This window comes from Rhyacophila brunnea, unplaced genomic scaffold (genome assembly GCF_057557595.1).
Source record: "Rhyacophila brunnea isolate RB1 unplaced genomic scaffold, BYU_Rbru_1.0 scaffold_2, whole genome shotgun sequence".
Lineage (NCBI taxonomy): Eukaryota > Metazoa > Arthropoda > Insecta > Trichoptera > Rhyacophilidae > Rhyacophila > Rhyacophila brunnea.
The window spans coordinates 19537295-19549487 of NW_028232859.1; the positions used below are offsets into that span (position 1 = coordinate 19537295).

A 12193-nucleotide genomic window follows, 5' to 3' on the forward strand; every position below is an offset into this window, starting at 1 on the left:
AGTTTTAATTAACGTCACTTTCTAAATAGGTATTTATAGTATTATTTGAATCTGAAAGTACGTACCTAATACATACTTATGTTTTGCCAAAATATTGTTTAAAATCATTAAACCTAATTTTCATAGTGTTTGTATTCTTTTACGATTAATTGGTTACAATAGTATATTGATACGTGAAGACTATTTTTTCCTTAGTGCAAATCGATCATTTGAGTGTTGTAGTTGTTTTGTGAATATCATCCATTTCCGATGTGACGAACATCTTTTTAAATGTTGTCAGCGCTTTGTGAAAACAGTCTATTCAATTGTGCGAATATATATTCCCCAAATGTTTTTATTGAGTAAACGAAAGGTATGTTACTCAAGTATTTATGATAATTTTTGTTAAAGCTTTAAAATAGTTTAAAATATTTTTCTAAGAAAAATTTTAAGAAAAAAATAAAACAAAGCTTATTACTTTTGAAAGTTTGTTTTGGCAACACTAGTTTGAAGGTTTGTCTATGGGCTGGACTCTGGAACCAGTAGGAACGTCACGATTGTGAATCTTTCACAAAAATCAGAATTTTCATTTATTTTGATTTCATTATTTAGCAATCGACGTCAGTCACTTGCTGATAATTCAAAATGTTTTCAACTATTCATCGTCGACTTTCTATGCAACCTCAGGTATTTTTTTATATTTCTATCGTCTATTCATTATATACCTATGTCTTTTAATTCATTGCTAGCACGTCTTATATTCCTTACGTTTTGCTTAAATTCTATGGAGTGAACTCGTCAAACTTAAATAATAATGATGTTCTAATGTTAGAATCGTTCTAGAAAATTATATTATTCTTAAGTGATTGTTTCTATCCAATATAAGTAAAAAATTAAAGACAAGTGACATACCTACTTACTATGTTCCCAACATACTACAATTACGTAAAGTATTTTATCTTTTTTTCTAGCTTCGGTGCCTTCAGAGTACGTTAATTATCGCTGAGCACAATAATGAAAAACTTCTACCTGTTACTCAGAACGCCATCACAGCTGCTAAAAAAATCGGTGGTGATATATCTGTGCTGGTTGTAGGCACAAAATGTGGACCGGTAAGCACGTATACAATAACAATAATATTAATCTAATTCTAATAATAAAATAGACTGGGTTTAACATTAATGTGACAAATGCTATGTAGATACCCAGTTAGATCCAGCGCGGACCCAATCATCTGTGGTTGCGACATGTTTATGTTTATCCTACGTTTTTACTGGTACATATCATCAAACATGTCACAGGAACCGGTTGATATGTGTTCATAGAACAAAAGTCAGTCGAAAGTACCAAACAGTAACTTTCACAGCATGCATTCTTAAATAACTTGTGGGTTTTCCTTGCCCCGAATGCGGCAGTTTTGCTTAACGTACCCATTGGGGTGAAAATGTTTTTCGTTGAAAAATCATCATCGGTTACCTACTCTTCCAAGACCCAATTGGTGATTCTGCGATGCCGCCAGTAGTCCATTGGCTTTAGTTCTTTCGTGAGCTGGATTTTATATAGTGTAGGTGAAGGTTTTTATGCAAAATTCTCCATAAAGAGTCAGTCGTATGAGAGGTCAAGTTGCTGCAATCATCTTGGAATCGACATTTCTTGTTCTTCGGCCACACTAATGCGTACGGCAGCAATGTTTTCACGTGAACCGACTGGACGAACATGTGCAGGTGTTAGGCGATCCAAAACACTACCAGTCTCTTCAATTTTTTTAATCAGCTTGCGAACAGCATTCAGGGCGATGATTTCTACCGAATTCCAAACTTTAGATTTGTCATTTTCGTAATATGATTGTACAATTTTTATGCATTATGTGGTGAAGAAACAATTCATTGTGTTAAATGGTAGACTATCAACTGACAATATGTCAAAAGTATGAGCGAAGCGAGACTGAAATTCATACCACGAGCTGGACAACCCTATAGTTAGTAATTGTACTTCCTGTGCATTGCGCTAACCTCATGAATGTCAACTTCACTACTTGATGTGAATAGGATTTTCAAGTATTTCCAGAATGTTTTTTAATAGGTTATATAAATTTTTGAAGTCGAAATAATATGATTGGATCATTATTCATCATCAGTCAGGGCTGATCGTTACAATAGGAAATCCTCTAGTCCAATGTGTAAGGCACTGGCCTCTCATATGGTAGTTACGGCTTCAATTCTCAGTGAGGTCACAGTATAGTACTCTCTCAGTAATCCGCCATCCCAAAAACCAGACAAGTGTCCAATTAGTGTAAGTGGCGGATTATAGTGCATACATAGAAAATATGGTAAAAATTAAAACAGGTATTTCGTAAAAATAGTTTTTTTTGAGAAATTTGTACTAGCAAATTACGGTTTTATTTATAATCGAAATCAAGTACCTATTTACTAAATTATACATAAGTATTTATAAATTAAGTTTATTAACTAAATATTAAACAGTAAATCACTTGACACAACCAGTTGTTCAGTGAGGATAAAGGTGATATTCTTGAATGGTTTAGGATTCCTGGCTTTCCCTATCACCAAAAGCTACAGTTTGTGTGTCCTGGTTGCATTGGAGCACCGTATAATTGTGATGCGGTCCTTGAGCACTTTCCTCCTTGTTCATTACTTTCTTCACAATGAACGTACGTTTTACGAAAGAGAAGTTTCCAAAATAAACCCGTCTCTGCGTTGCGGCGGACTACTGAATTTGACAATCGAATACCTGCGAATTATAGAACTTGATATTGTGCTTTCAACTAGTAAAAATAACGGCGGATTATAGTAGTTGTCGGATAATCGAGCGGCGGATGATTGAGATTGTACTATATAATATAATATTTTTGTGATTCCATCAAGCCTAGGTGTTTTTGTGATTGTTTCACGTCTACTACTACTTTATCACTACTTACACTGTTGTAATTGATGCCCCTGGCGTACTGTAATATTAAATAATATGAAAAAAAGCCACAAGACTCACAGAAGTTCCTAAGTTAATTTTATATTAGCATGGAACATGCTTTACCCGTGAACAACCAGGCGACAACGGTCACGAAAATAAATAATAAGTCTCGAAAGTAGCTGGGGCTGTGGGCGGCTTCAGACTTCAGTCGGTCGCAATTGATTCTAGAAATTACATTACTTATTTCAGCTATCATAAACCCATGTCTATTACTTCTAACGATTATGTGTAGCAAAAATAAAATAAAACCATTTAACGTTCGGTAATTTCTTTATTCATAGTTAGGCACGGACATTATACTATATGAATTCATAAATTTTAATTTTCAGAAAAGTAAAATTGTTTGAATCCTTTGGATTCGGTCACTTGGACAAATAAATTTTCTTTCGAATTTGGACAACCAGCATTCAGAGAATCAGTAGGCAAAGCGCCGAGTTATTGCATACTTACATTGGCTATTTGAATATTCAAACTCACAACCTACAGCCTTAGAGACAGACGCTCTGCCACTACTCCACAGTAGTCAAGGCCCACCAATAGTCAGGCCGTGACTCAAAACTGTAAATTTTGATGGAAGTGCTAGTTATTACACATACTTCAAATGCAATATTATGGTAAACTTGACTGTTTGTAGGAAATGATGATTCTGGCATATTGGAATAAATGGTATCTAATAAATTGGATGAAATATGCAATTGAAAATCTTCATTTATTGCAAACGGGAACAGGTTACCGCATTGCATTTGAAGATAATCAAAAACTAGCACTGCCATCGTTATTCGCAAATTCAATGCCACTGCCTGAATATAGTCAGCCTTGTCCACAGTGGTTGCTAAAGATTAATTGACTCTGGCTTTTTCTAATATAAGTGAATTCTCGTGCATTATACTGTTACTATTATGTATAATATAACATGGATATAATTGACATTATATCCATGTTATTTCAATACATACTTAAATATCCACACGTTTACACATAGATCATCTCATTTGTTTGATGAAATAATTCAATGATTGCTTAATATTTTCAGGCCGCTGAGCAAGTGGCGAAAGCAGCTGGCTTATCCCGAGTGCTTATTGCCGAGGGAGATGCCTTTAAGGGTCTGACAGCGGAGTCTATTACTCCGTTAGTCTTGGCCACTCAGAAGCAGTTCAACTTTACCCACATATTGGCGGGGGCCAGCGCATTTGGAAAGGCGCTATTGCCTCGAGTCGCTGCCAAACTAGATGTCTCCCCTATCTCCGATATCATCGGTGTAAAAGACGCAAACACCTTTATTAGAACTATATATGCAGGTAAAATCATTTTATTTTATCTTGTAACACTTTGGGTAATAAAACTAATGCATATTTCTATCATTCAAATTCATTTCCAATCGATGAAAAAATCCACATTGAACTCTCGCCAACACAAATTAATTACTAGATGGCCAGTCTTAAAATATTAGTCAAAAAAAATATTTTTCAGGGAGCTTTTAAACTAAATAAACATACAACTTTAATGTTAATTTAAATTTTATGTGATAAATTAATAAATTATCTCATAAAATTTACTTTCTATAATTTTTTCTAATAGGTAGGTTTCTGGGGTTGTAAAATTAAGTATTTTATATAATAAAGAATCCTACATTCTATCGATATCTTGTGTATATTCAGTGTTGAATAAAGAATAATAATTTAATTGATTTACTATAAAAAAAATAATAAACTCTTTGGGCTCACACTATCAATAGTAAGTAAAGTAAATATTTTATCTGGTTTAAACATTCTATTGACAAATGCGACGATGGATTGTCGATTAGTAACGTTTAAAAATCTCACCAATCATCTATAACCTTTTGTGAAGACTTTTAAACATCTGGAATTCTTGGATTTTCCTATAAGAAATAGTCAGCCTGCAGAACTTGTTTTGTACCTACCATAATACAATGTTTTCATGTCTCGATGCAAACTTTTTGCTAGGAACGAACCCCATGAAAATACGTTCTTCAACTTCTTCATTTCATATTTTTTTTTCATATATTTAGCTGATCTGCCATCCTCAGACATAGACGATTAGTAAAATGTATAATATTCTTATCATGTTTTTTTCTATCCAAGATTGTCATATTTACAGACATTTTACAGACAAAAGAACGTCTAAAATCAGCACCTTTCGGGGCCTTAATTATATCCAACTTGTCTCTTAATGTTGGCTCAACCTCGATGTTTTTACAATCCAAACAATCGAGGATTCTAACTTAATCGTTTATAAGAAAGAAATTATTTTGATCAAATATTATATTTGATACATTATTCCAGGAAACGCCATCCTTACTGTGGAATCAAAGGATCCGGTTAAGGTGATCACAGTTCGTGGAACTTCTTTTGAGCCTGCTTCTCTGGAGGGAGGATCCACTGCTGTGGAGCAAGCGCCTGCAGGAGAATACAAGACAGATCTCACCGAGTGGGTCTCTCAAGAGCTCTCCAAGTCTGACAGACCAGAACTGACCAGTGCCAAAAACATTGTATCTGGAGGTCAGTATTAAGATATCAATTACCAATATACATGTGGGCATTCTTGTCTTAGAAATGCATGTAAAATACATAGGGTAAAATTTCATTAATACAAACACGGTTAATGAGAAATTCACTGTAAATCATAATATTCACTAAAATTCATATAACCTATTCATAATAATAATATAGGTAGCGATTTCTACTAATTTGATTAGTGAACCATTGTAGTCACCACTGACTGAAGGAAATTATATCAGAAACGAAAGCAATGTTACAAAATTGCGACAATATAACTTTTTTTCAAGTTTTACTGTTTTTTGCCATATTATATTTTGTATTTCGTATTTTTTTTTTTCGATTTTCAGTCCGGTCGATTTTGAATTAACTGAATTTTGCTGTACCTTCATTTTATTCAATATTTTTCTTTCTGTAGGACGTGGCCTCAAGTCTGGAGATAACTTCAAATTGCTGTACGATCTTGCGGACAAGCTCAACGCTGCTGTCGGTGCATCGAGAGCTGCCGTTGATGCAGGATTTGTCGCAAACGATCTTCAGATTGGACAGACAGGAAAGATTGTTGCACCTGTAAGTTATCCATATCCTTTTAATTCACCCACTATATTCAATTGGCTATTTGTATTAAAATTCAAATTGATATATTCAAAAGTAAATAGTTTAGATTTCACTCAAATTTATCAAAGCAAAAACAAAAATAGGGTCATTGAGGAAGGTTTGATCAAATAGTATTGGGAGACTGCGTTGTCTAGGTCATGTGCTGTATGAACTACAATAAACCAGATAAAGAGTGATGTAGAGAAATCTATCAGGAAGAAGACGCAAGTGAAAAATTTGATGGCTAAATAGAGATACCAATGACTGCTATGATGTACCGAACTGCGAATCAGCCACTATGGTTAGCTTGAGAGTTGTTGGAGAAACCTAGGAAACGACCTGGTTTTTTGCCCTCTTGATGATGACATTTTTATTAAATATTAAGAAAAAATAGTAATGAAATGTTTTTGTATTGCAGGATTTGTATATTGCTGTGGGAATCAGTGGAGCTATCCAACATTTGGCTGGAATGAAAGACTCCAAAACTATTGTTGCCATCAACAAGGATCCCGAGGCACCCATCTTCCAGGTAATTTTATCATCTGATGAAAAGGGTGGCTGCCACATATAGAACTTTAATTGTTTTCAATTACTTTCCTCTTTTTCTTTTATGTAGTTAGTATAATCATTAAGTTCGACTACTCTTCAGTGTATGGAGAAATAACAATATAGGTATAATTTGAATGAGATGTTTATATTCCACGTCTCTAGGTGGAATGAACTGCAACAACTACATTGGGTGTATATAATGATGAATTACTGTCTCGAGTCATTCAATTGAGTATACGGTGGCCGAGCGGTAACGTGTTCGGTTATAATGTCATGAGTACTGTGTTTGGATCCAGAGTATAGACCTAATAGGTTGAGTAAGTGGCTAACATCCATTTCTTGTAAAAACAAAAATCTGTTAACACAACCACCAGAACGAGTCGTTTATAAGTACGTGATGGAGTGGCATAATGTCGGAAAACATGCTCAAGCGAATTTCTGTCGAACATCGAGCAAGAATTACGGCCCTTGAATCTTTTTCGCATCGAGCCGTTTGCTCACTATCGAACAAAAAAGCATAAAGCGAACCTGTGAAGGCCCATAATTTAGATAATCGAATAGGATCCTGAGATGCAAATACCAACTGATACCCTTTGCGTTCACTTACTGAACAATCAATGGATTAATGTCATTCTTTTTTTAATACGAAAGTAATGTGACTAATATGTTCAATTTAATGTTTAGAGTTTTATTAGTTTATTGCATAAAATATTTTTTTCATTTCAGGTTGCTGATTATGGTCTTGTTGCAGATCTGTTCAAAGCAGTTCCGGAGTTAACGGAGAAGCTATAAATTTTTATATTATTCAAGATTTTATTATAAATTTTACAGCAGCTCAAAGTGTATATTTTTTTAAATACCGTTATCAATCAGTGAATAAATGAATTTGTTACAAAAAAAAAAATCCTTTTTTTATTGAACCGATCATCTAGTTCTAGTAAATACACCAGTTAACTGTTCAGGTATACAGGTCAAAACTATTTCATTTATCATCAATTTGTGCATATTATTGTTGACTAATAAAATCAAAATAATCATACTTCGTCGAGGTTTTCTCAATGGGTAATTATTTCGCAAACTAAAGACACACCGGGAGCCTAAAATTTGCCAGGAGAATGTATCCGAAGCGAAACTCATACTGTGTATCTGAATCGTAAAGGAAATAGTGTAATACAGTAACAGTTTTATGTTCTTCAAATGTATAAAGGTAAATTGGCATTAAGCGGAGCATGTAGGCGTACATAGCAGTGGCACTATAAGGGGTGGCCGAGGGGGGCATATAGATATGTAACATTCATTGAGGACTGAATTGAAACATGTGAGTCAGAGGCTGTTAAGTCAGCCGTAGTAAACTATCTTCTATGCGTATGACGTATAACCCATGACTTACTCCATTTCCATCCAGTCAATATTCTTCGTGAACACTTTGAAGACAGAAGCGAGTCAGGCAGACGCAATTGAGGGCTAGCAGATGAGAAACTGACTTTTAAAGTGAAGAGTGAAAGCAAGTTTTGTTCACTGTTGACCGGTTAATGACCAAAGGTGGATGGCTTCCACATGCTCAGCCTTTAATTAGATATCTAATAATTAATGAAATGTCAAAGTTAGGTACATAGGTAATAAAAACAATGATAATGTGAGCGGAATGGAACATAATACTAAGCACAATATTAATAAAGAACCTGGATTATGTAACAATGTCATTAACAGGCACAAGGTTTGGATCCAGACCCCCCCATAAACAGAAAAATTCAAATTATTTAGGTAAATGAAATGTTGAGAATTGTCTCCTAATTGAGTCGTGACCTGGACAGCTTCCTGAATAGGTTGGCCACACTTCTTTCGGCATTGTATAACACGCAAGGTCTGTGGCCACTGGAAGGCCCTTGATTCTCATAAATTGGTGCAACGCTCTGGGCCCTAGGGAATCCAATGTTTGCTTTAATATTCTGATGCGACATGTCCAAAAGACAATGTAAATGGACACTAATCATCCTTATAATTATGACAATTAATACTTTGGACGTGGAAGACGCACACGGCGCGTAATGACCAGGCGGCCGATCGATGTAATTAACGTGCATTTTAAAGGGGGCAATTAAAATCTCATTATCTCTTCAGCAGCGAATGCATTAAGTCGCATTCGATATCCACTTGTGAATGAGACAACTCACAATAACTCATAGGTGAACACCTTTAGTTATACCTGCAGACCAGAGCTTTATCACTAAACTGAAATTGTGGAGTGTATGGGTATGGGGAATGTATCTGCAAATGTGTGGTATTCCGTGGTTGAAGCGACGAGAACCTATAAGTAATAGCCGGAGTAAATGTGAAAGTCAGTGGCCCCTGCTGGATTTTCTTAACCCTGCCACATAAAAAATATGGATATTTTTCAAAATGGACTCCCCAAACTAGAGTCTGTCTTCTATAAGCTGGCGTGCCGGTTTCCCCCCGCTTCACCATCCATCTCGTTCCCTCCCATTGAAAACTTGAACAGTTGAACGCGATGGCTTTCCGTGTGACGTCTACGCCAGTTTATAGAATACCGACTCTATTTTTCTATGTGCTCCTGGTCAATTAAAACAGAAAGCACTGATAAATAAAACCGAAATTGGATTAACTACCTACTTCATTATACAATGATAAAACTGAATGTTCACCTTCCTGGCGAAGGTTAGGCAGGTCATGCGTTGCACAGTGGCGGCATCTAATAAAGGGTGGCGATTTAAGGACCGAATACAAATACCTATTACAACCTTTGAGCGCAGTGGTGGTTTTCCACGGAGAAGACGACGCGGTCGCTTCCATTATAAAGTGGGTATCAATATCATAATGCATAATCAGAGACAAAAAACCATTTTTTTTCGTGATTTTTGATTTCGTCCGGCACCCCGATTATTATTAGCTAGTGCTCATACAGGTCGCCTTGAAGTTATAAAGAAAAAGTATGAAACACTTAGTAATCGAATGGCAATCATTGTGCATGATTATCAAAATCAAACAGATAAATTGAGGTATTTACGCCAAATGGCCAACATGCAGTGATTACATTATACAATTTTATATACTCTATATATAAATAAATGCATTATTTTCAAAATAACGGTATTGTAAAAAAAATGAAAGTATATATTATTATACCTTGATGATTTCACTTAAAAATTGTTTTATTTTTTAAATATTAAATATTTATATAATATAAGTATATGTATTTCGTTTAAAATTTAATTAATAAATAGATTCCACAAAAATTAATGTTTCACTTTTCCCCTGGCTGTTCTGTTTTGTCATGTTCTGTTTTGTCTTGTTCTGTTTTGTCCGGTCACCCAATCACAAATTTGCTCCAATGGTTAAAAAAGTCACCTGCGCTATTTTACAACGTTTTTCTTAGCTCGTATTCTTATTCGTCCGGTGGTTCTTTGTCGGTACAAATCTTGCAATCGATTTTTAACTAACTTCCCTACTAGCTAGACATTTGAAACTTTTAGAATATATCAGAACACGATGCCAATGCATTTTTTTAATACTTTTAGCCAGGGCTTTTTTTTCCATTTAACGCGGTGGAACGGCGTTCCGGCACCTTTTTTCACGGTTTTATTTCAAAATCAATTAAACGAAAAAATATTTGCGCTTAAGTAATTACAATAATAATTCGTTAAAATGATAAAATAAGGTACAGGTGGAAGCCATTTTGAATGTTGGCGTGTTAGTGTTAGTGAAGTAACCGTATAGTTTAAATAGCAAACATGCGTATGTAACTAGCTTCATACGTATGCTGCGTATTATGATTTTGACAGTTTGACGTTTATCGCATGGCAGCATCTGCGTATATTGTTATTTACGTTTGTTTAGTCAGTTTGTGTTACGATTACGTGTTGTGCAACTATTTTATATATTATTTAGTGCAACCCCAAGTTTAAATATGAAAAAAATTTCCTGTTACTTCTCAACCACCGGCAGCGGCGCCGATTCCGCAAATAAAAAGCTCAAAACAGAAACGATGACAGAAGATATGGAAATATCGGTACATGTAGATGTTCATGAATCTTCTCTAGCTGATCTCGGGGATCAAGGTCGAACTCAAAACGATTGGCCAGACTGCTGGTCATTAGATCAAAAAAACGATTTTTGCTCAAAAAACGAATGGTTGAACGTACACAAAATGAAACTTGGCTGCACAATTTGCAGAAACGTTGGAACTCTTGGAACTGAAACGACAATGGGAATGAAAATAACCAAAGAATGGGCCAATAATGAAATCACGTATTCTGGGAAAGAGAGGAAGCTACAATTGGGGTCACTTCGAAAAAAAATTTTCGATCACAGAGGATCTATTGCACACAAAGCAGCGTTAAAAATCATTTCTGAAGCCAAAAAAAAGCAGATTGAAAATACTTTTTTAAAATCGTTATCTCGCGAAAAAGTAATAACAGCAAACATTTTTCGAACTGCATATAAAGTAGCTAAGGAAAATCAATCATTCAATATGTTTGAAAGCGAAATTAATCTCCAAGAACTAAATGGGATCGAAATGGGTCATATTCTCCATTCCACTAACGCATGTGTTAACATTGTAAATCATATATGTGATGAAATGAGAAAAAATGTTTTCAAAGAAATTGTTCAATCGAAAAATATAATTTCTTTGATAATTGATGAGTCTACCACCATAAGCCAAAAAACCATCCTCATTGTGTATGTTCGATGCTGTGTCGAAAGTGTTGGAATGAATTCACCAATTAATTTGTTTTTGGATTTGATTGAACTTAAAAACGTAACGGCAAAAGGAATATTTGAATCATTACTCCAATCTCTTGATTTATATGGGATGACAGCAGAATATTTAAACAAATATTTAGTTTCGGTTGCATGCGACGGCGCTGCTGTGATGTTAGGTTCTAAAAATGGAGTGAAAAAATTGCTGACAGAAAAATTTCCTTCAATTATAGTTTGGCATTGTACTAATCACAGATTAGAATTATCAGTAAGTGATGTTGTAAAAAAAATTTCAGGGATCAATAGATTCAAATCATTTATTGATAAACTTTATGTTTTATACCACGCGTCGCCGAAAAATAATAGAGAGTTGCATTTATGTGCAGAATCACTAGGCGTTGAGGTACTGAAAATCGGAAAAGTTTTAAGTACCCGATGGGTGGCATCTAGTTTTCGTTCAGTTTCGGCTGTGTGGAATAATTATGAATCCCTTGTGCGTCATTTTGAAGAAGCGATGAATGACCCTACAAGAGATAAAAATGACAAGTGTACTTACAGTGGCTTAAAGAACAAAATAACATCAACAGCATTTTTATTGGATCTAGCATTGATGTGCGACGCTCTCCAAAAATTGTCGGAACTTAGTTTGGACCTACAAAATCGCAATGTGAACCTTTACATTGCAAATCGAAAAATAAATGAACTCGTTCAAGTTTTTGAAGAAAGAAAACAGAATTTTGGACCCTATTATAAATGTGCTGCAGCTGCTATAAGCAATCTGCATTTTCGTGGAGTTTTACTTCACGAAAAAGTTTCTAAAAATGATCCTCCTATTGATCCGAAAA

At 34.9% G+C, this 12193-nt stretch overlaps 1 protein-coding gene across 1 annotated transcript; it reads left to right on the forward strand.

The window, feature by feature from the left end:
* Positions 1–523: 523 nt before the first annotated feature.
* wal (electron transfer flavoprotein subunit alpha wal) lies at positions 524–7522 on the forward strand. Its single transcript, XM_085947559.1, has 7 exons — positions 524–666; positions 951–1091; positions 4001–4265; positions 5271–5486; positions 5902–6053; positions 6499–6609; positions 7356–7522. The coding sequence occupies exons 1-7, from the start codon at positions 625–627 to the stop codon at positions 7419–7421; spliced, it is 993 nt and encodes a 330-aa protein (XP_085803685.1). The 5' UTR covers positions 524–624; the 3' UTR covers positions 7422–7522.
* The last annotated feature ends 4671 nt before the right edge of the window (positions 7523–12193 follow it).

What these genes read in the sequence shown, in the direction of transcription:
- wal (XM_085947559.1), top strand. Translation starts at nt 625, where the DNA reads ATGTTTTCAACTATTCATCGTCGACTTTCTATGCAACCTCAG. An exon ending in CAAAAACATTGTATCTGGAG is followed by an intron (nt 5,487 to 5,901) that starts GTCAGTATTAAG and finishes TTCTTTCTGTAG; the next exon opens with GACGTGGCCTCAAGTCTGGA. An exon ending in CCGAGGCACCCATCTTCCAG is followed by an intron (nt 6,610 to 7,355) that starts GTAATTTTATCA and finishes TTTTCATTTCAG; the next exon opens with GTTGCTGATTATGGTCTTGT.